This window comes from Prinia subflava, chromosome 5 (genome assembly GCF_021018805.1).
Source record: "Prinia subflava isolate CZ2003 ecotype Zambia chromosome 5, Cam_Psub_1.2, whole genome shotgun sequence".
Taxonomy (NCBI): Eukaryota; Metazoa; Chordata; class Aves; order Passeriformes; family Cisticolidae; genus Prinia; species Prinia subflava.
The window spans coordinates 41,644,402-41,667,965 of record NC_086251.1 but is presented as its reverse complement, the minus strand read 5'-3'; the positions used below and the strand labels follow the sequence as shown (position 1 = coordinate 41,667,965).

The 23,564-nt window shown below is 51.6% G+C and overlaps 1 protein-coding gene across 5 annotated transcripts in view; it reads right to left on the bottom strand.

The window, feature by feature from the left end:
- Positions 1–20,213, bottom strand: part of TMEM63C (transmembrane protein 63C) — a 32,387-nt gene extending 12,174 nt beyond the window's left edge. The window contains exons 1-5 of one of the 5 annotated variants that reach the window (XM_063399059.1): positions 20,044–20,213; positions 15,485–15,554; positions 1,437–1,550; positions 944–1,164; positions 556–635 (exon numbers count right to left, since the gene is read on the bottom strand). In XM_063399059.1, coding sequence (XP_063255129.1) covers positions 556–635; positions 944–1,141 — 278 coding nt within the window. In that variant the 5' untranslated portion in view covers positions 1,142–1,164; positions 1,437–1,550; positions 15,485–15,554; positions 20,044–20,213. Of the gene's footprint in view, positions 1–555; positions 636–943; positions 1,165–1,261; positions 1,411–1,436; positions 1,551–15,484; positions 15,555–19,722; positions 19,880–20,043 lie in introns of those variants that run through there. The other 4 variants (XM_063399058.1, XM_063399060.1, XM_063399057.1 and 1 more) reach the window with 4 other exon arrangements.
- Positions 20,214–23,564: the final 3,351 nt, after the last annotated feature.

Below are 23,564 nucleotides of genomic sequence, written 5' to 3'. Positions count from 1 at the left end.
ACAAAAGATGCTTTGTTGGCCAAGGTGAGCTGTGCTCTGGCAGGCAAGCTGTTGTAGGCAGCACAGCCCACCTGGAAATATGCTCTGGGCTCTACTTTTGCCAGAACACTGCTTATTTTTGTGGAATTCTGCACCTAGCACAAATGATGGGCCAGGCAAGTTGCTGTGGTGACATGAAGAACAGTGTTATTGCTGTGTCTCCCTCTGCCCCTTCCACCAGCCAGTCCTGCTCATCCCAAGAGAGTGGCAGGAGAAGAGGCAGCAGCACAGTCCCCACTGAAAAACAGCTCTTTGTCCTTCCCAGAACAGGGCCTGCAATGGCACCAAGAACACCAAATGCTAGAGGGACTGAAAGCTGGACTGGGCTTTCCCTCTCCCTGCAGCAGATGGTGACTGTGTCTCCATGGGAAAGGGGGGCACCAGGCCATTCCCAGTGGGAAGGAAGGACAGGAACACCTGCTGATCTCTGTGTGTCATGCCACAGTTCTGGCCTTCCCTTCAGACCTCTTGAAGAGAACAGAGCCATCAGCTGCAGCAGCTTTGCATCCTCCTCACCTATCATTGTCCATCAGCAGTGCCAGGCGCCCGTAGTCCCAAGCTGCTTTCCGAAGACATGAGAAGACCAGAAGGAGAAGCTGGAAGAAGAAGAAAGAGAAGTGTTTTGCAGCAAGGTCTCACCCCATGGGATCTTCTCATATTTCTGGTTTCTCACTCATGAGCCCAAGCTCGTGCAAAACTCTTATCCCAAACTGTTCCTGCCCCAAGACCTCACAACTTCTGCCCAAGTGTCCTTTGCTGCCCCCCATGCAAAGCCCTTGGATCCCTGCACTCCTCCCTGTCCCCTGTCAGCCAGGTGCACTGCTGCACAGGCTGCACTTGTGTGTGTCTGTCAGTGCACGTGGGAGCTGCAGAGCCTCAGGAATGGCCCTCCTGGCCCGCTCACCAGCCAGAGGATGAAGTTGATGGCGAGCACAGTGGGCACGCCTCCGAAGGGCAGCCCCTCCAGGACAGTGCTGCGGGAGCGGGCGCTGAAGCACTGCCCCTCCGTGCTGTTCACCGGCGCGTCCAGGAAGATGAGCATGTCCAGCGAGGTGAGGCCAGCACCTGATGGTGCTGGCTCCATCGAGTACGTGCCTTCCATTGGCACCGCTGTGGGGTCTCACCCTGCAACACAGAGACAGGAGCACGGATAGAGAAGCCTTTGCTTGAAAAGGGGCCATGGCTCTTCCAGGTCTCTTCCAGCAAGGTCTGAGGAGCTCACCAAGGGTATGGAGGGGAGAGGGCTGGCTGGTGACCTCAGAGCTTCCCCAGTCTCAGTTTCTCTCAGGGAGAGGTTGTTGGACACAAGGCAGAGGGTGTTGCTGAAGAAATCTCACAGCTACCTGCCCTTTCCCCACCCCATTAAACCCCATGCTATTTGGTTGTCTCTGTCATACCTGACACAGGACTCTCACCACCTCTGCCCCTCAGTCCTGGAAGCTGGTTGAGTCATGGCCACGCTGGTGTTGTCAGCAGGCAGGAATGAGAAGCTGAAGCATTTGTTTGAATTTCTGAAAAAAACAGCAATGATGATATTGACAACTGCGCTGCTGGGGCTGCACTTGCTTCTCTCCCCACAGCCAGATACCTACTGTCTATGGAATATCCCTAAGCCTGCTGTCCTCCTCCAGCATCGTGACTTGTGTGACTCAAGAGTTAGAGGACTTTCCTTTCCTCTTTCCACCTAAGCAGAACTGCTCCTTCCAAGATATCTTGATCTCTTCAGAAGAGTTAGCTTCTCAAAACCCTAGATGTTGAGCTTCCTGCCACCTTCCCTAGGAGCTGATACCATAGGTTACAGTCCTCACTGGCAGGAGACACTTAAAGACCATTAATGGCCAAGATTGTGGCTTGTTGCCAAAATCTTTCCTACCACCATGCTTTAGGTAGGAGAGGATCCTCTCCAAACCTGCAGTGCCTGGAACCTCTGGGAATGAGCCCCCTACAGCAGCAAGCATGGCTGTTGCTCATGGGGATGCCACAGGACAGTACGGAACGGCTGCTGCACTCACCATACAAAGATGAGGAGAGGGAACCAGCACAGCAAACACTAAAAAACATGGGGTGGGGGCTAGGGGGCCAGAGTCTCCTGTCCTTATGTGCCTGTCTTGCCTCTGCTTTGGAATCACCCTCAACACCTTTGGCCAGCTGCTTCTCGTGCCTGAAGAGCTGCATGGCCTTCAGAGAAGAACAGCTGTGTCTGTGGTGAGATGATCCAGTCTTTGGAGGCCTTGAGCAGCCAAATGTAATTTTGAAGATGGCCTGTCCCTGAGCCAGGTTTTTATCAGATGACCTCCAAGGGGGCTCTTCCAACCACAGTTACTCTACATCCCTATTCTCAAGAACTTGTGCTCCTGACAAGAACATTTTCAGGCCTGCCTGAAGTTTATAAGGAGTTTTATAAGTGCCTTGCCCTGCAGACATGATGGGTACAGTATATTGAGGTCAGTATATTTTGACCAGTGCAAAGGCTATGTGGAAACTCAAGAGTGGTTTATAACGTGCTCCTGGGAGCTGGCATTCAAGTCACTGAGCATTCATTCCTCTCCCTCCTTTTCATCTGTATTCCAGCCACAACTGAGACACTGCTACAGCCCCTGCAGTCATCCAGCACCAGGTAATCCCTGCTGGAGGATGCTCAAAGCCCACATGAACAGGGTGGAGGAAGAGAAGCAGGATCCATGGTTTGATTAAGCAGTGGAGGAGAATGCAAACAAAGACAGATGGGACCTCCAGAGATGTGGAAACACAAAGCGTTTATGGCAGTTTTTGCGACCAAGACCAAACAAGATCAGATCTTCTTCAACACCAAAGGAAACCTAATTGAGAGGTCATTGGGGAGCACAGAAACAGCACACAGAAAATGACGTGGCTTAGAAAGGGGATATTCCTAAGCTCTACACAGATCTGCTTTTGTTAGGAAACATTTACCTGTGCTGTGTCTGTGTGATAGATGGGGGACTACAGTAGCAACTGATTTTACATGCATGGCTGTGGCCTCAGCCTCTCTCTCTTGGACCTTACAGTTTGCTGCTCAAGGAGTCCTGTTCTAAAGTTCACAAGGAGAAGATTAGTCCTGTCCTAAAGTTGATGAGGAGCCCAGACACTCCCAACCCACAGCTGACCAGAGTGGGCAGGACCAGAGTGCTGGTGCAAGAGCTGACATACGTTACATGCCTGAGATGACTCTCTTTGACCTCCTCATCCAGGGAAAGAAAAAGCTGAGGAGGAGGGAGGTTTTCAAACACAAGAGTTGACAAAAAAAAAAAAAAAAAAAGGTCTGATAACCTGGACACTGAATATTCCCAAGGGATTGTAAACCCAAGATCTCCAGAGGGTTGAAGAATTAAGGAACTACTCTTGGTGCTTGCAGTTTCCAAATTAAACACACACAAAAAAGATGGTGACTTACTATTTTCTTCATTTCTGAAGCATAAATTCCATTTCAAAGAAAAATCCCTGCAGGAAGCCTAAGAGTGCCTGAGATGACTGGACCAAGGCTATGAGCCCAGAAGAGCTTGAGTCTCACCCCACTGCAGTATTAGGCTGGCATCTGACTACTACAAGATGCCTGGAAGGGACGTCAGAAGCTGCTGAGCTACAGGCACCAAGTTCCCCAAAACATGCAGCCACACGGCAGTCCCTTTTCCTGTGCATATGGTGCAATGTCACCTGAGCCATGGGCTTCAGTGTCTGCTACAGACCTGCCCATGCTGCATCTTCAGCTCTCCTCGGAGGTCCCTATCCATATACACATCCACCTGTCCAGACTATGATGTCTGGAGACATCACTGCCCAAGCAGGGAGAGCTGAACATTAGTGTGACTCTCAAAAGAACTGCCAGGTCACTTGACATATGCTGATGCTTCTCCAAAGGGCATCTCAGTAGACCTGGGGCTGATACTTGCACCCAGGTGTGGGGTGACGGATGGGCTGGCAAAGTGTCCCTGCAGTGCCCTTAGTCACAGCCTGTCTCCTAGGCACGCTTGGGAGTCCTGTACTTCAAGGGCCAACATGGTCCCTTCAGGATAATGACCTCTGACAAGGGACCTCTAGAAGAGACCTGGAAGAACTGAAGGGGCTCCTCTGGAAAGCAGAAGCTGTTTGCCCTGGCTTGCCTGCCCCCTGCTTGCCACTTGGGCCACCAGGACCTCTAGTCAGGGTCTGCTCTTTGCTATGGAAATTATCTCAATCTGTTCCTCACTATGTGCATGTCTCTCTCTCCTTTCCTTCTGTAAGCAGCAGAGCCATTGCCATCTGGCATTTTCAGCTGCTAAATAATTCACTGCCTTTTTGTTAAGGAGAGTGTGTCTCTGGCCAAGGGGACTGTTAGATCATCAGCAAACAAACAAGGAGACCCTTAGCAACCTCCAAGTCCCTTCTCCATCACCACCACTCCACTCCACAGCAATAAAATCCTGCAGCTTGTTTCTAGGCACCGGCTTCACGCTTGTAGGAGTAACATCCTGTCAGGGATGGCAGGGTGAGGGGGATTTTCACAGGGATCTGTACAAATTGTGTTTCTCTATCAAGTCCTTGTTGCTATCCCTTCCTCTCCCATATCAGGTATTTTGCTCCTGGTGGCCAAAAGCAATGGGTTCCTCCTGGAGATGGCGCTAGGGTCTCCCGTTCCCAGCTCTCCTGCCCAGAAACCTCCCAAATTCAAGCCTTCACCCTTCCAGCCCAATGAGCTCATTTCTCTCCACACAGTACAATGCCAGACTGCACAGAGAAATTTCAGGAGCAGAAGATACTTGAAGACCCAGTCCAGCTCTGTCCCCTCTCTCTTAAGAACCTCCAACTCCAAAGGAGTCCAAAGGAGCCATCATGTCATGCTCAAGCCCGTAAACACAGCCTTTGCAGTGTATCACAGCTCCTCTGAACCTGATCTCAAGCCACTCTCCTGCCCTTTTGCTGCTCCTTTCATCACCAGATAGCCACAGAAACTCTCCTCCAAATACCCAAATCACTACTTTTCTAGACCATTTGTTCCAGCTAGTCTCACCTTTTATGGTGCTGCTCTCAGAAAAGCTTATGTAAATTACATAGCTGCAGTGTTACCATTAAAATAACTATTGGGGGCAACCAGCTAAAAGTAAATCATTTATATGTTCCAGGAACAGCATGCAGCAGAAACAGTAAGAGATTTCTGCTCACATGCACCAAGAACAGCTTAAACTCAGACCTGTAGAACATGTTCAAACTCCTTCTGGTTGGAGAGCTAAATTCTTTTGTATACAGAAAGAGAAATCACAGGGACACTGCAGATCACACTTAAAGTCATTGTTGAAATGCCTAAGCTAAATTTTCACATCACACACATGAAAAAATTCAGCATTTTCCAATATTCACTTGATGGCACTCTGCAAGGGCATCTGAAAGGGTCAACAAAATGCACAGGATCACCAAACCAGTTCCTGTTCCCTGCTATGCCACTGCCATTGTGCTTTTCCCAATCTTTAGGGGCCAAAGGAACAAAGACTGTTGGGAATAACAGCGCTGGATGGGTGTCAGGACAGCTCTCCATTAGCTGTGTGTAAGGCATGGCCTCTAGATGCCAACCACAGACAGATGTCCTTCAGAGAAGACACTGTCCAGGAGAAGTGACAGCAACAGACCAGTCCAGAAATACAGTGGTATACAGGGTTGCAGGTGGGAAAATGAAGCAGTAACATAAAGGCAGAAATTTCAATATATGGTCTATCCACTATAGGTCTTACTTAGAGGGAAGATACTAAAACAGGGTCAGACAAAAAGTCAGAAAACATGTAGAGCAATTCCTTCTCCTCTTTGTGGCCTGAGAATGCACAGTGAGTGCATGAGATTTGCCACTGAAACTGATTGGCTGGATAATTTCTATGAAGCATTTTCAGTGCGTGTAAGCTTTGCCTTGAATATTCAGTGCCCTCTCTGTTTTGTTGATACATCAGCATATGTTTCTTCTCTCCGGTTGGGTGGGCACTAATCCAGAGAATCAGATTTCCAATTAAAAATAAGGCATGTCTTTTATGCGAATGCAATTTTTCATAATTTGTCTTTCCCTTGAAGCATACTGCCAGCAAACTCATTTGCTAGGGGATTCATGGACAGCTGGAGTAGCAAAACATCAAAACAGTCTTGGAAGCATTGAGATGACTAAGCTGGGTTTCCCAGCATGCCTACGCTCATCCAGCCTTAGCATCCCCCTCTGACACAGGTGGGATTACTGACTTTGCTGGCCAGAGGGCAGCCAGGGCATGAGGCTGTTGATGGAGCAGGCTGTGGCCACTCAGAAAAGCCAGGCTGAGGACCTAGAATAGAAACCAAGCATCTGTGCTACCTGACTGCTTCTACATCCTTCTTCCATTACAAATAGATTGTGGCCAGGCTGTGGAAGGGAAAATCAAGGACTGCTGTAACAGGGAGATCAGGTTCATGCCCTGGTGTGCACAGGACCAGGCAGGCAGGCAAACCTCCAGCATTCCACCCTGCAGGACTGCAGTGACTGACCTTGAGGGATTGCAGTGGCAGGGAGGGCAGGAAACCCAAGCCACTGCCACTTACTCAGCATGGCTAACCAAGAACCTCAGGACAGGAAAAGGCTCATCAACAGCCTGTGCTGAGCTCAGCACACACCCTGGCAGTTTTGGCACCACGGGGCATGGTAACCTCTCCATTCCTGTAGCTTGGTGCATGGGAGAACAGGCACACCATGGGCCACATCTGTCCCCAAAAGGTATGAGCACAGAGGGGATGGGACCAGAGACACAGACCTCCAAAACCCCACAGAGGTCCAAGGCGTTCCTCCCTGCTCTCCCTTCAATCTTCCCTCTTGAGATTAATGTCCTCGAGGTCCAAAAAGCAAAGAGAGGATCTGGCTGCTCGTGGTCTGTGAGGTGAGCACCTGTGCAGCAGCATCCCTGGGCAGGCTCACTGACACTGGTGTGAATGCTGTGCTCACACCCTGTCAGGGTATGAGAGAGATAACCCACCAGCAGAAGACCCCATCCTATCACCAGCAGGACACGGGACATACACCAGCCTGTTCTGTTAGCCTGCTGCAAATCAGACACATCTTTCAAACAAGGAGGACCATACCACAAGCAGGAACATGGCTTGTTAGCTACAGAGGCTGGGGTTAGTAAGGTTTGGAGGCAAAGGACCACTCTGCAGCAACAGATGACCCCTAAAGGTAAAAAAACACCTGCTCAAATATTTTTTCATTGCCAATGAAGATATGATTGCTCAGAGAGTTCATGAGAACTCATGTTTCATTCATCCTACTCCATCTCACACCCATACCCACCACTCAATGAGAAAATGAACATGAGCGCATGACAGCTTAAGAAAAATCTGCTTAAAAATGGTAAGATAAGCTTCATTTTCCCTACCAGTAAGCTCTGGCAGTGCTCTCTCACTGAGGAGTACAAAGCCAGGCTCCCTGCCAGCCAGGGCAGGAAGGCTGGGGAAAGAGCCAACCTGTGAGCCCACCCAAGCCTGGGGATGCAAACCCCACAGCAAGCTCCTTCCCCTCAGTGGTGACCCTGCCTTTGGCACTGCTGCTCCTACCCCCAGTGCTTCACCATTTCTGACCTGCCCTGCAAACACTGTTCATCTAAGTATTGTAACCCACTAGGAGGCTGAGACTGACCCCATTTTGGGGAGCTAAGCAAATTTTTCTGCACTCAGGACTGGCAGGTTGCCACTACCTTTAGGAAACCCTATACAGGGTCATGCTGCCCCAGGGACTCACCTGAAACCAATACATACCCCTCCCCTGCTATGTGTCCCTGTGGTGGCTGCCACATCACCCACAGCTCCCTGCCCTCCCCTTCTTCCCCAGCACCACCATGCAGGGTGGGTTTTTGGCACTTGGACAGACCAAGTTCCATGAAGTTTTTGAATGAGAAGGCATCCCAGTCCCCTTGGGACTCTGCAGGACAATGGTTGTGGCCTTCCAAACAGCCACCTGCATAAGCCCCTTCTCCTGCAGGCATGCTGTGGACTGAGCAGACCAACGCTGACTTGCTGGAGTGCTCCTTGGCAGAATAAAGCCAAACCCCAGGCAACTGAGAGCAAACAGTGCTTACAGTGGTATCTAGAGCCAGGGAGATTTGTTTGGGCCAGTGCGTGGGAGATGCTGTGCAGAGAGCAGCTCTTCTCCAGCCTCCTCCACACATGTGTGAGCCAGCAGCTGCTGGAGCCAGCACACAGACTGGAAAGGAAGAATCGGAGCGGAATTTATTTATTCCACCCCCAGCCATTTTTTGCCACATTTGACTAAGCTGCCAGTGCAGGTTGGCTCTAACCCACATCTGATTCGCATTTCACTCTCCTGCTGTGCACACAGCCCCTCACACCACAATTTGTGTGTGCAGTGCACCAAGCAAACATGAGCTAATGGGGCTGCAAGCTCCCCAGAGTATCGTGCACCTTTGTCCTCTGATAAAACTTAAATCAACACTCTTTGGCACAAAGGATTACCAACCCGAGCAGGGTGATGCTGGGCTGCTGGTAGGTAATGGCTGGGAGCAGAGAGATGGGAAAGGGACCTTATAACAAAGATGGGGACAGACTTTTTAATAGACCTTGTAGTGACATAATCTTAAACTAACAGAGGGTAGATTCAGACTAGATATAAAAAAGAAATTTTCTACGTTGAGGATGGTGAAACACTGGTACGAGTTGCCCACATAGATGGCAGATGCCCCATTCCTGGAAACGTTCAAAGTCAGGTTGGACAGGGCCGTGGGCAACCTTGTCAAGTTGAAGATGTCCAAGCTCATTGTGGGGGCATTGGACTAGAAGACATTTAAAGGTCCTTTCCAACCCAAACTTTTATATGATACTATGACAAAGCCAGGGTTGACTTCAGGGAATGGAGACCCAGGGAGCTCACATGTGGGAAAAGGGAAAGGTATCATCCCGAGGTTCTCAGTTAACCTATACACATGCACACACACATGTCCATTTAGAAAAACAATATTTCAGGAAAACAGTAAAGAGACACCCTGGTACCATCAGATCCCTGCTCCAAGCTGGGCTGCTGCATGCTGTTCATGGTCCCCAGAGCAACCCCTGCACTTGCAATTAATTAAGTAATTATGATACACGCACATGAGAACAACTCCCAGCCCCTGCTGCCTGTGTGACTGAGGGCCATGGCAGCAGCTGGACTAAGGGAAAGGCTTGAACTTCCTGCAAGGGGTATCCCTGGGTTCCTTATTGCCTGCCAGCTCCAAGACCACAGCATGTGCCCCCATGCACAGCCCGCTTTGCAGAGGCAGCTCCCATCTAGCATCGAAGACCAAGGAAGATACCTCTCAGCAAGGCTGCAACTGTGGTGGGATGTCAGGCAATTATAGGCAGATTGCTCCTTCTGACACCCAGGTTACAGTGCTCACACAGAGGATTTTAAGGTCTTTGTGGAGAAAAGTGCCACCTTCACTGGGAAAAACACTCCCTTGTGGAAACCTGTACAGACACCAGGAGTAGCTGTGCCTTAGCCAGACCGAAGCCGCACAGTGAGTCACAGGCATCTTTCACAATGCCACAAGGTGCAGGTGCACTTTGGTTCCTGGAGATGGGGAACAAGACAGGAGGGAAACAGGGAAAAGGCAGATCTTTCTTCCCCAAGTCCCTTCCACTGTTTGGGGAGCAGGGAGCTGTGGGTGACAGAAAGGAGAGTGGGAAGTTTATCAGATGCCTTTTATAAAGCCACGTGCTGCAGAGACTGTTTGCCATGGGATCAACCAGCCCAGCTGGAGCCATCACCCAAGGGAACTCCACCTGAGGGCAGAAGGAAGGAGACTGGCAAGGAGAGAAGTTGGGTTTTGCATGAAAGGGATGCAGACTGGGAAGCACAGCATCACAGCATTTGGGCCACCAATTTTGGTGGCTTTGCACCCCAGTGTCCTGCCTGGCCAGGACAGCATGACACACCTGGGGATGGCAGGGACCTCACTGCTGAGTTGGTGGAGAAAGTAGGCACATTTCAAGCCCTTGTGCAGCTGCTCTCAACTGCTGGGCTCCAGCCAGCCCTCCTCAGGGCTGATGCCCATCAGCCTGCTGTGCCCAGTGGAGTGAGCCCACGTGGTGGGCTACCAAGGGCCTGGCACTCGTGCTGCTGGGCACAGCTCTGCTCCATTCAGTCTGCTGCTGCCTGACAGGGACCTGGGAGCACCCTCCCACCAAGCACCGTCATCCTACAGCTTCCTAGGGGCCAATGGGTAGTGCTATGGTTATCCTGCTGATCCCTTTCTCCTGGGTCCATAAGTGCACCTTCCTCCACACTGCTCTGGGGGATGCCCTGGTGCCTGGCTGCCACCAGCCTCTCCACTGTTCACCCCTCCCCATCTTCAAGCAGTCACAACATCCTCCACAGCTGACTCTGCTGCAGAAGCAAAGGAACACTCCTGCCCAGTTCCCCTCTGCATGCACAGAGGCTTCTTACTGAGAGCACTACATACACACACACACAAAATACAATTTTAGAGTATCTAAAATCTGGAGCAGAGCTAGAACATTTCTATTGCCTGTGCTTGGTGCCAAGAGCAGAGTGAGGTTTGGACTGCAGCAGCAGCCCATAAGCATAACTGCTCACCAGTCCTGGTCTTGACAAGGCTTTCCTCCCACCTCTGCCCAGTTCCTGAGCAGTTTGGGTGACACCACACTGCCCTGGGAGCATGGGTGCTGGCAGCAGTGGATTGCACAAGTGGGGACGGCCCCAGCAGCCGCTGTGCAGTCACATCCAGCCATGCTCCTTGCATGCAGCTGTGCCAGAGGGATTAGCACTCAGCACACTGGTTTGAGTCAATAGTGCATCAAAGGGAAGGGAAAGCTTTTGATGGGATACAGCATGCAGGGCAGTCCTGGTGCTGCTTTTCACTGGGGAAGTGGAGGAAGCAGTAGGCACTTTCCTCCAGTCACTGGGGCACTCATCCAGTTGTCTCTGCAGCTTTTGGGGGAGATGAGAGGAAAGCTGCTGCTGCGGCCAGGAAGGAAGGCAACTCCCCCAGGCACATGTGGAGCTGCGGACATGTGGCTCTGCAAAGCATGACTGTTTTGACCTCCTTCCAGTGTGACAGGTGCTCACGTATGGTGACAAGACTTGTCCCTACCACTTGCATCATCCCCAGGAATTCCTCTTGCCCACAACACCCAAGCACAGCACAGTCATGTACCTGCTGCAGGGCACAGCAGAGCCAAGCAGAGCAGAGCAGGCAGGCCATCACAGCCTGCTCTCATCTCCTCCATGGAAAGGATCTGGGGAGTCAAATGGCCCTGGAGCACTAGAGATAAGAAGGAGATCACATGACTTTTGGGACCAGAACTGGGGTTCATGATTCCCCCCTGCCCAGTTCACACCTCTCAGTGGCAGGTGGCCCAGCACAGGGGATGAATGGGACACAGATGGTCAGCAAACAGACTCTGTTGTGCCAGTGCTGCAGGCTGGCACTGCCTGCACCCACCGCGCTGCTGTCCTGCCCTGTTCTCCCTATATCCACTGGCCAGCAGCTGCCCACACCAGCGCAAGGGGTGTTGGGAGTGATGGACGTGATGGCGAAAAACACAAGGAATTTTTTTTTTCCCTTCAGGCAGGGAAGGAAGTGTCACATCTGGACATGTACAGCAGAGGGCTGGGAAAGGGACAAGGCAGTGGCAGAAGAGGAGCTGTGGGCTGGGAGGCACAGCATTGCCCAGAGGATGTGAGACAGATGGCAGATTTGGCAGCAGGGCAGTCACAGAGCGACCTGCAAGCTTTTTCCGCTGCAAGAGCACACAACACAACACTGCGCAGGGGCTGCCAGCCCAGCCTGGCAGGTTTGCTGAGGGGTTGCATCCTTTCAAACATGCTGCATCCAAAAGGCAGCATCAGAGATGCTTCATGGGCACATTCAGCCTTGGAAAAAGGCTATCTAGGATCAGGGGAAAATGGGAGGGAAGGCAGAGAGATTGTCCCTGGCTTCTCTTCACAAGCCTACCTTCCCTGCACACAGGCAGCTCAGGGAAAGGCTGGCAGCCCCTCTGCTGATTTGCCCACTTTGTCAGCAGCACAGGGTCCTCAGGCAGCCACCTTCTGCCCTCCACATAACACTGCTCACTTGAAATAGAAAAAATGGGAAATTAAACACGAGGCACTGCAGAAGATGGCTGCCAAAAGAACCTCCCCAGGTTCACGCCTCCTTGTCCTTCCAGGGCAGTTTGGGTACAGCAGAGCCAGCACTACGAATACAGCTGGCTGAAGAGATTGGGGACCCAGTGTCAGCAGAACAGTATCTCTCTCTCTGTGATCACCCCCACCCTGCAGGGATCGGTGTCCCAGCAAGAGCCACTGCAACCCTCTTCACAGCTCAGCAGCTACTGAGGCCCTGCCACAATTAGGAATCAGACAGGCTCTGTGTCCATTTTGGAAGAGATGTTTGGGGATGCAGCATTGACATGGAAGTGTTTGTGGAATGGCTGGGTATCCTGGCCCAATCCCAGTCAAGGCTCCTGCTTTATGCCTGGCTTTGTATATTCTGTTCTCCCTTCCTGCATCCCCACCCAGCACATCCCAACTTGTCACTGTGTACTGTGGCTCTGCACTGAGCACCTTGAGAACCTGATCCCACATTCGGCCTCTGCAGCACCAGCAGGGCACTTATGAAATGAGTGAGAATCTCCACCTCTTCATCCACTATGTGACCCATGTAAGGGGCAGTTTGGTGCTCACTGTGCTTCACAGCTGCTGTCCCTGCTCTGGGAAGCATCTCCCCACATGGAAACACCTCCAGCCAGTTTGGGAAAATGCAAGGTGTCAATGCATGAGACCTCAGCACAGCTGCCACCTCCCAGACTGGCTTCCTGGGGCAACCAGCACTTCCAGGAAAGCATGGACACTTCATGCACCGAAACACCCCTTTGCTTCACTATTGCCACCAGACACCTGCACTCACTAGAGACAAAAATCTGTGCAACCACAGATGCTATGGGTTCTGGCTCATCCCAGCATCCCTGTGCCCACCACAGCTCTGGGAGGGTGAGCAGACCTCTGAACAGGCAACCCAGAGTGGTGGGCACCAACATTTAAGTGAAGCTGAATCCCACACTGTTGCATCTTCCCTGTGGACACACTGATACCTGCAGGACACACTGCTCTCCAAACCCTGCCCAGCTGCCTTCCATGCTTCTCCTGGCAGCACAGCTCTGTCACAGGGCACATCAATGTCATGCTGGAGGGAGGGGACCAAGAAGCAACAAAAGCCAGGTGTGAGGAGCCACAGGAGGACACTGGAAAGGCTCCTCCTAATGCTCACCATGCCACAGAGAGACCCAGTGCTAAATCAGCTGGTTCAGGACCCGACTGAACCCAAGAGCTCCCACAGTGCTGCTGCTGTGCAGAGCACCAGGCTGGGCATGCACAGGGCACGGCCACAAAACCCATCTGGCCAGCCCAGCTCTGCTCAGCTGGGGGAGATACAAACACTCTCCCTGCTTTCTACCCCTCAGACAGGGTGAGCTCCGAGGAACACAGAGCTTTCCCCAGGGTGCTCAGGGAGCACACCAGCCTGCAGCACAGAGAGCAGGACTGGAGCAAGGGTCAGCAGGGTCCCACCAAATCCCTGTGCAGCTCTTCTCCTGCCCCAGGGGATGGAGAGGACACAGCACTGCCGTGGAGGGCTCCCATGGGCAGCTGGGGAGCTGGATGGATACCCCCGAGTATCGCTCCCAGCTTGGACTTTTACGGCTACACATGTACAGAAATTTATGCTGCCTCCAGGATATTTTCCATAAAACAAAAACAAAACAAAACCGCAAACAACAATATAAACAAAAAATCGACCCCATCCTAAAAACAAACACACAAAACCAAAACACAAAACCAAAACAACAAAAACGACAAAAACCCCCAAACAAACAAAACAAACAAAAACAACCACACAAGAAAACCAAAACACCCCCCCTCCCCCCAAACACCTCTAAAAAGCAAAAAAAACAAGGCCCAAAGAAATGTGGAAACAAACTGCTGAAACAAACTGCAACATGCCTTTTAAGAGGGCTGGAAATTCACCTTCTCATTAGGAAGGCAAAGAAGCCCCTGAAGTTTAACTCTGGCAGGGACTGTCCAAATAAACAGTTGGTCCTTCAGACAGACACAGCTGCCAGGATGAAGGAATCCTGAAACCTGGAGCACACAAAGCTATAGTCATCAAAGTGTATGTATGTACCTAAGACAAGAGGTAGGGCATGGTCATAGCTTCTCTAAGTTCAGTTACTGAAGTTTTCCAGCTAGCTTTTTCCAGCCCAATGTGTAGGATATCAGAGGACTGCATTTGCAAAGACATCCACCCTCTGACTCCTGAAATGACTGAACAAAACATGAAAGCCTTTCAAATGCACAATTCTCAGGAGGTTACACAGCCAATACCACAATTATTATCAATATTCCCTTTGTTTGGCGTTTCTTTGTTTTTAAAGAAGGAAGAAATTGATAAAATTTAATGGAAGAAAACACATGAAATTAAAAACTTGGGAAAAGAAAATTAAGCTTGATGAAAACCCCCCAACAGAAAAATCAAATGAAACTGCTTGATGAGAAGATTAGCAGAAGTAATATGAAAGGAAAAAGCAATAAAGAGGACTTGGAACCAGAACAAATAAAAGAATTATGACTCTTGGAAACATACACCTGACTGAAAAGTAATCAGATTTTGTCTGAACTAAAAACTTTTTAAATTAAAAAGACAGCCAATTTAAAACTGGAAATTATTAAAACCTACATGATAAGACCTCATATCCCTCTCATCAGTGAAAAATAGAAATTCATGCAGTATATCCTTGCTGCCAGATCTGCTCAGTGGCTGAAAACCCAGAGCTAAAGCCTGATGAACTGCATAAGTGGCTCTGACAGCAACAATCTTTTTGAAAGTAGAGGGGGAAAAATGTTTCCATTAACTTAGTACATGGATTAGTTTAGTAAGAGTTCTGAAAAATTACTGCAGGTTAATGCAGGAAAGCCTGGTTCCCTTTCAAAGCCTAACAAACTGTGAGAGGATAATCTCTACTAGTTCTGATTCTTAAATGTTAAAAAACAATCAGGTTCTACCACTGGCTATATTTTGCATCTCCGATAACAAAATTTTATTCCTATGATTTGGTATTATAACAATACAATATAGTATAGCAGTATAGCATTGCTAAATTCATTACATATATAAATAATGTCTTCATAACTTATTCTCTTTTCTTTTGTGGACTCATACATTTTAAGCAGTTTTATTTGACCAACTAGAAATCACCTTTTAAATACTCACATTCTCTATTTTCAATCAGACTGCATTTTCCATTGAAATACAGCTGGACCAAATTAATAATAAACAATTAAGTGTTATCTAGTAAGAAATGCATCACTCACCATTTTGTAATGCAAGAAATATAGATATTAAGTATCAAAAAACCATATTTTAGCTATAAACCCACTCACTTAAGCACAGTGCAGCCTCCTGCTCAGCCCCAAGCATCACATCATGCTCATCACTGAGAATCAACTTGTCCTTAGGAAAAGAGCAGAAGAACAAACACACTGAGATTAAAAACAGGTACTTAGGTCATGACTTTCTGATCGTTAACTTGAGTTCTGACTTTAATTCATCCATCCTATTTAGCAACAGGTCATGAGCCAAACAAGGCACAGACCAAGTTTACTCTGAAGTCTATAAAGTTTGGTTCGTTTTTCTGTCCTCTTTGCCATTATACTTCCACATAGTTCTGCCCTCCCTGAGAAAAGCAGCCCAGAAACACAATGAGCAGTGAATGTCCCCAGCCTGCAAGCCCTGGCAGTCTCCTAGTCTTGGAGAGACCTCCAGAATACTGCTTGCAGAAAGCTAGGCCAACTTCAGCTTCTGGTCATTTCTCCAATGCTGCCTTGGGGATTACCCCATGGGGACTGAATTTGTCAGAAGACAGGACAAACAAGCTGAGAAGCACTGAGGGTGACAGGAGGTCATGTTCTCTGCCTCTCTTCTCAAAGTAGTGTCAGCTGGAGGAGGTTCCTCAGGGCCATGTCCAGGTTTTGAACATCTCAAAGTATGAACATTCTGCTCCAAACCACAGGCATGCCAAGAAGACCATCCCAACCTGCTGCTGGAACCAGACCCTCCAGCCAGGTGTGTCCCAAGCCCCATGTAATAGGGGTTGTCCAAATGCTGGCTGGGACCCTAGCTGCACAGGTGTCTGTGGTCCATGGCCAGCCACTTCCATGCCTCAAGAGTCACCCCACAGCTTGGCAGCCCTCAAAGGATCTCAGCACCTCAGCCTGTGCCACTTCCCTCGTGTGTCACCTTAGTGTGGACCACATTGCTGCACAGGTATTCCTCTCACAGGAATCTCTCAAAGCACAGGCTCACTTTGGGCAACAACTGGGAGCCACTCTTCAGCTACATTTCCAAAACTGTTGTTTGCCCTAACTCCCACATCCCCAGCTTCTCTGAATTTTGGTCTCCCCTTGCCCATCCAACACAGCACATCAGGGGCTCATTGTCTCAACTTACATCACCTCCTGCCCCAGCTACCTCCTACCCTCCCAGCTAATAACAAAGTGCTCTCCAGTGAAGCAGGGCCAGAGCACTTTCCTATCTCTGTTAGAGGAACTCAAAATTACACAATGACATATTTCTCCACCTCTCACAAGCTGCCTTTTAGCACTTGGAGGTGCAGTGGAGCTTGTCTTTGTTCGGATCCTGCCTTCCTCTCTGTTCACCCACAAATCTGTGGATGACAAGACACAAGACTTTGGTGCTGGGGAGGGGGGAATCAGGTCACCCTAAGTTTTCACATGCTCCCACTGAACAAGAGCACTGAATCTCTCTGCTCTGGTACCCTATTTTAAACACATCTTTATTTAAGATGAAACCATGACCGCCAGGAGCCCCTCCTTGGTCAAAACGGCAACCCCGGCTTCTCATGGGGACTCTGCTTGGAACTAAAAACTGATTCCAGTGTTGAAATGCTTCTATACAATGGTGTTCATGCTCCTCAGAGGTAGGATAACAGTGGTGAGGGTGACACAGGGATCAGGGCAACAGGCTAGGAGAGCTAAGTCTGTGTCCCCTCCAAGTTACTCTGCAGAGAGAGCCAGAGGGACTTGCCGTGCCCTTTCTCACCCATTAACCAGCAACAATAGTGCCCCAGGCGATGGGAAGGGCTGTGCACCACGCTCTGTCTGTCCCATTGTTGCAGTAATAGTGTGAGCAAACTGCTGACATTGTCCCCACCTATTAACAAGGTGTGATCACAGCCTAATTACTAGTCTCAGACATACTGAAGCAGTAACTTCAAACAAGCTTTGAAAGGATATTTAGGCACCTTAAAGTGCAGGTAGATGCCAAGCGGGACCTTTAAAAGCTCTAAGTTCTCATATGACAGCTAGTTAGGTGAACACACTGAATGTGTTCAAGCCATAGCTGAAGGAAATTAGGACTAGAGCTGCTCCTCCTGAAATAATCTCAAAGCAAACCTGCTCAAACCTGAGCACAGCACATCAGCAATCCAATGTTTTCTTCAAACTTAGGGCTAAGTAAACAAAATATATTTACAGCAACTAAAGTAAGTAAGAAACACAAGAGTCACAACAGTAGAAGGCTTTGGTGTTGTAGGACTCGTGGAGGAGTCAGCATTTGCACAGCACTCTGATGTTTGCCAAAGAGTTTAGGTGATTGATTAGTTTAATATCAATTGAATTCATTTGTGGGTGTTAGAAACATTTCTCCCTCTTCTTTGTGTTTTCAGAAAGCTCTCGAAGTCTCTTAACATGAGAGTATTTCCTGCAAGGAATATTTCAAAGCAGACACTCATCCTTTTACAGTTCTGCAGATGCAGGCTCTGAAGATGTCCTGAAATCTGCCTTGTGTTCCCGTGGGCCAGAAGTCCCTGCATGGCAGGAGGATGGTATTTACCTGCGGGGGCCTACACACACCCCTGATCAGCATCCCCAGCAAGCATCACTATTTCTATCCTTCACAGGACCACCCTATGCTTACCACTGTCAGCAGGCACCAAACCAGAGATGAAATAGTTCACCTCGGGAAAGCTTTGAATTGGAATGGAGTTTCAGGAGCCACGACAGGAGCCACAAGAAGAAGGCAGAGGTTTAAGCTCACAGGGAAGCCAGAAAAGCCCATATGTGCTATGGAGTCAGAGTCTGCAGGGGTGCTGGTGGCCTCCCTGCTTTTATTTATTACTTATTCGTTTGCCAGTGGCTCTTTGCCAGGATACTTTCGACAAATCCTTCCTGAAGGAGCTGCTTCTGCTTCCCTCTCCATCTGCTGCTCAGCCTTGACCACCACTTTGCAGGGCAGCAGGGAAGGCAGCGAGGCCAAGGTTCTGGTTTGGTATCACAGTCTTTCTGCTTCCTATTTTTCCCACTTTCTCCCCTCTGAATAATTACTGCAAACCACTACAACAGCACCTTTTCTCCCAAATGGCATATTTTGTTATCTCTCTTCTGCTCAGACAGGGCAGCCTGACCGGTCCTACAGAATTGTAAATCTCCACATGGGGCAAAGTGCTTTCTCATACCTTGTTTTCCCACCCAGTTTCCCTTCACACCCTGCACCCCCGTGAACTCTCTGGAAGGGGAAAGGGCTGGCATGTACATCAGTCCTGGAGATGGTGGCTAAACAGTTAAAAGGAAAAAGATGTTCATGCAGAAATAACATCTGTCAGCCAGACAAAGGTCTCTCTCTCTCATTCTCCTGGAAAACACTCCTTCTATTCAGGAGGTTTCTGAATAGCAAACCCACTGTGCAGCAGTGCTGCTGCTAGTGAGGATGGGGAAGCAAGCAAGGGGGAAGGCAGGGCCTTCACCCATGGACAAATCTGGATGAAGTCGTAAACTGGGGAAGAGCAGCTCGGCCAGAGAGTTAGATTGCCCTGACCTACCAGCCCTCTCAAAATCATCAGTATAACAAAACTGGAGGGAGACATGGGGAGAGGTTCCCCCTCCTCTCCCCTGCCAGCACACAGCATATCTAACACCCTCAGGTGCTAGATAGTTCCCAGAAGGAGGATTCTGTGGCCAGAATGACGTGGGGACCAAGCACAAGCCATGACATGGCACAGCAGCGGGGTGACATTTTATCTTCCATCACAGGCCAGTGGCATAGGCCAGTGCATGTGCACTGGGAAAGGACACTGAGGGGCTGGGGCTCTCTCCCTGCTTCTGCCACCAACTTCTTCCAGCAGCCCAGGGAAGCCCCTGTGCCTTGCTGGGCCTCAGACACCCTTCAGGCGGGCAGACACAGGCATGAGTTGCAAACACTTTGGTACATGGTCCACGATGAAGGCGGGCAAACAGCGCCTAAACAGAGCCAGGTACCCAGAAATCTCCCACAACAGCGACCAAACCCGTCCGTGCCTCCCGGACCCGCCGAACGGCCCTGGCGCGGTGTGCCCGGGCTGCCCGAGGAGATGCTGGCTCACCCGCCCAGCGAGCATCCCCGCCGCAGCCGCACCCGGCAGGCGCAGCTCGGCGTGGGCGGGCCGGGATCAGTCCCACGCACGCTTCCTCGCCACCCCAGCCACCAGGTCGTGCCCCCGGGGTGCCCCAGTCCCACTCGCTGGAGCCCCGCTGCCCGCCGGGCCTCCCGCCCGCTGCCGCTGCCGCCGAGCCCCGCAGCCGGACCGCGGCTCCCGTCCTGCCGCCGCCTCCCGCCCCGCACTGACCTGCTGGGGCTCCCGGCCCCGCTCGCTCCGGGCCCCGCGCCCACCGCCTCCCTCCTGCCCTCCCCGCGGTCGCCTCGGGCTGCCCGGCAGCGGCCAGGGCCCGGCAGCGGCAGGGAAGGGGCCGGGGCCGCCGCGCCCCGCCCCCCGCCCGCCCCGCTGCGGCGGAGAGGCCGCGGCCCGCGGGCTGCGGTGCCCGGGCTGCCCCCCCTCTCCGGTGCCGGGCCTCGGGGTCTGCGCCGCCGGAGCCCCGGGCCCCTGTGGGGAGCCGCGGCCGCCTCCCGGCCCGCGACGGGGTCGGGCAGCCCCCGCCGCCCTGCCTACCGAGCATCCGTGCGGAGAGGAGGGGGCTCGGCGGCGGCCCCGGCGCTCGGAGCGGAGAGCGGGCGGGGAGCTGGCGGCAGAACGCCTGGTGCGGGGTCTGCGCGTCTCAGGCTATTTCTGGTGTGAGGCTGTGCCCGCCGCATCCGCCGCTCGCCGCGGCTTCCGCGGCGCTCGGGCTCCTCGGGCTGGCTGCCCGGCGAGTGCCCCGGGGCGAGCGGAGCGGGCCCCCGGGGCCATCGGCCAGGGCGGTGGGGCACACCGGGGGTCGGCCCCCACCGCGGTAGGGGCAGGTGCGTGGGTGTATTTGAGACCTCAGCTCCGTTTGCAAAACCTCTCCCCTTGATGAAGCACTGCTCAGAGGCTTGGCAGGGGTGGCAGCAGGGGTGGCAGCTAAGAAACTTCCTAGGGGTCGTGTACCTGCAAAAGGTCTTTGCCTTCGACAGGAATGACCAGCAGGGGAGAGAGGAACCTGACCCACCAAATGCAAAGGGTTACCGAGAGCCTTGTTTTCCACGAGCATCCCAAACTGCTTCCCATTTCTCCAATCCGTGAGAACGCGGGCAGTGCACTGTGTGCTGGAGAAGCCGCCCGCAGCACCCTCAGGGCTGCAGTGCTGGGTGTCTTGCACGGCCAGCACTGTTCCCAAGCGATGGTCAGAGGCACATGTGCAAGTGGGCTACCAGGGAACAGTCACCAGAATGTGACTGAAGACAAGTCGTACTGACATGCCAAGGGCTTCATTGCTCCCACCTCATATGGGGGACCTGGCGTCCCGCATTTATGACTCCTCCAGATGCTGAGTAAATTGTGTTGTTCTGCAGCATCCTCTGAAAGCTTGTGTTGGCCCATTTTATCTATTTTGGGCTGAAGAAGCACAGTCCAGGGGTTAAACTCCAGCCATTTCAGTAAAGGAGCATGAGGAACCAAGGAGAGAAAGCCCGGTGTCCCCTATAGTGTCTTTCTTTTTTTAGACTCCCCAAGGCTGAGGTAGCACTCAGCTGACTTCTGGAGCAGGGTGCAGAGAACAGGTTGCCTACAATGTAATGTCTTTTGATAAAACTTCAGTTTCATGTAAATGAGTCTCATAAATGAGACCTTTATCTCCAACCGGGAGCTACCATAGCCCAAACAACACATGCCTAAAACTTTAGGGAACAGCTGAATGAAAAAAAGTATTTCCAAATCTCTTTCACTGCTGTCTTCTTTAGCTATATGTGTGATGAGCAGAAGCCATACAGCTTGCCCTCTCACTCCAGGCTTGCCAGTGCCAGTCCTACAGCATCACTGAGGCCTGGGGACCTTGGCTGCTGCCGTGCATCAGGGGACACAGTCTGCCTCAGGAGAGAGCAGAGATGACCATGCCATGGGGATTTTCTATATTGCCTCATGACTGTGATCTGCCACTAGGTCCCCAATATTTGATCCCCTGCTTTCGAGCAAGTAAAGACTACTTTTCATAAGCCATGGATTCTCTGACTTACTGAACCGGAATTTGACATATTTGATCATTGAAACTCACAAACACTGCTGGGAAATGTTGACTTCTGAGCAGATCTGGCAACCTTGCTGCTGGTGAGCTGCCCCAGTCCCAAAGGAACACCCTCTCCCCTTCCTTTGGCCTGCCAAGACATCAGGGATCACACAAAGCTGGACAAACCTAGCCTGTGTTTATGTTATTCTCTGGAGATACTTGTTTCTTCCTGCCTCTGGCCCAGTTTGTGCCCAATTGGAATAGGACAGGACAGGACAGGACAGGACAGGACAGGACAGGATAGGATAGGATAGGATAGGATAGGATAGGATAATAAACAAAAATCGAAATACAAAGCAGTCTCAAAAGGGAGAAAATTTCCTCTATTTTCTGTTATGTACTGGGCCTCAGTGGCCCTGATTTTGGCCCAAGAAGAGCCTTGCCCGTGCAGTCTCACAAGGGCTCAGGCATCCTGTGGTTTTTAAGCCCTCCACATGCCTGAGAAGCATGAGCGGTGCATAGCTCAGCTCCAGCTCTGTGAAGGAGCACAATACCTCCCTCCGGCATCACTTATAACCCTGCAGCAGTGCAGGAGAGAGGTGGAGCTGCAGCCAGAGGCAGCAGGAAGATGAGGCAAAGGGAGCTGCTTGGCAGCTGGGGCTGTAGCACTGCATCCTGCTATCTGTATGAATCTCCCAGTTTTAATTCTTCTTTTCCATCATTTATGGCTTTAATATTTACTCTGAATTTCTCCAGCCAGACTGAGGGGCTCAGGCTGAATTTATCTAGACATATTTGAGCAACATGGTGCAACTGTTCCTGAGAATGACATCTGTAGAAAAAGGTTATTGTGTCTATGTTTTTTGAAAAGGCTGTTGGTTTACCCTTGGGCAGCACCAGTGTCTCTGAGCTTCAGAGCCAAATACTGACAAAGGTGTGGCCTTTAGCTGGAGATGTGCCTTTGAACACCCCTATGGAGCTGATGCTCGTGAAACTGGAAAACTGCAATTTGCCCAGACCAGCGGCAAACTTGAAGCATCAGGGAATGAAAACACCCTTTAGTCCCTTGATCTCTGCACTTGGAGCCAGCTGTGTTTGTGTCCCTGGCTGACAGCCCAGCTTGGCATGGCACATGGCACTGCCAGGATATCCCCATGCTGGCTGCTCCCTGCCAGGATGAGGGGGCCGGCTGGAGTGTGCTGAGCACAGTATGTGAGCCTGTGGCAAATGGTTGCCTGTAGGCAAACGCTGAAGAGATCCCTGGCCTCCCTGCTGCAGGGGTGGGAGCCAGTGCAGGGCTCCATGGGGCTCTGCAGTGTGGGCAGGCCTGGATACAGAACCTGGGAGGTGAGGCTTGAAATGGGCAAAAGCACAAAATGGCATAGCACAGTCCAGCATGTGGTCCCAGAATTTCTCATCTGCAATCTGCTTCTAGCACAGAATTACTTATTTCCTTGGAGGACTGATAGAATCATTACATTATTTTCATGCTGCAAAGGCAGGAATGAATTTCTTCTCATCTCTGGACAAGTGGGGGTTACCCCCTGGGAAGAGATGGGAGCTCACACCTGCGGAGGTCGGAGCTGTGCTCACCCCGGGGTGCTGGCTGGATTCCTCCCGGCACAGCACTGCAGCCCTCCGGAGCCGGTTCCGGTCCGGGCCGTGGGCGCCCGGCGTCCCTTCGATCTGGACTGCGGGGCACCGGGCGGGCACCCGGGAATCGGAGCCCGGGCAGTTCAGACGCGGTGTAAGGGGCTGGTGGAGCCCGGGCCCCGCGCTGGGCTGGCTCTCCGCAGTCCTGCCGGCCTTTCCCAGCGCCGCCTGCCTCCTTCCCGGAATGAATCCTGCCTGCCGTAACTAAGGAAACCGAGCTCCTGTCGGCAGCGGCGCCTTGCAGCGCGCACATCGCAGGGCCGGGGAGCTGCGGGTGCCACCCCGGGCTGGGGCAGCCCCAGCCCGGCCAGGGACCGCCGGGCCGCCCCCCAGCCCGCTCCCAGAGCCCGAACGGGGCGGCCCCTCCCGCACACAGCCATGGGGAGAGGCGGCCGCA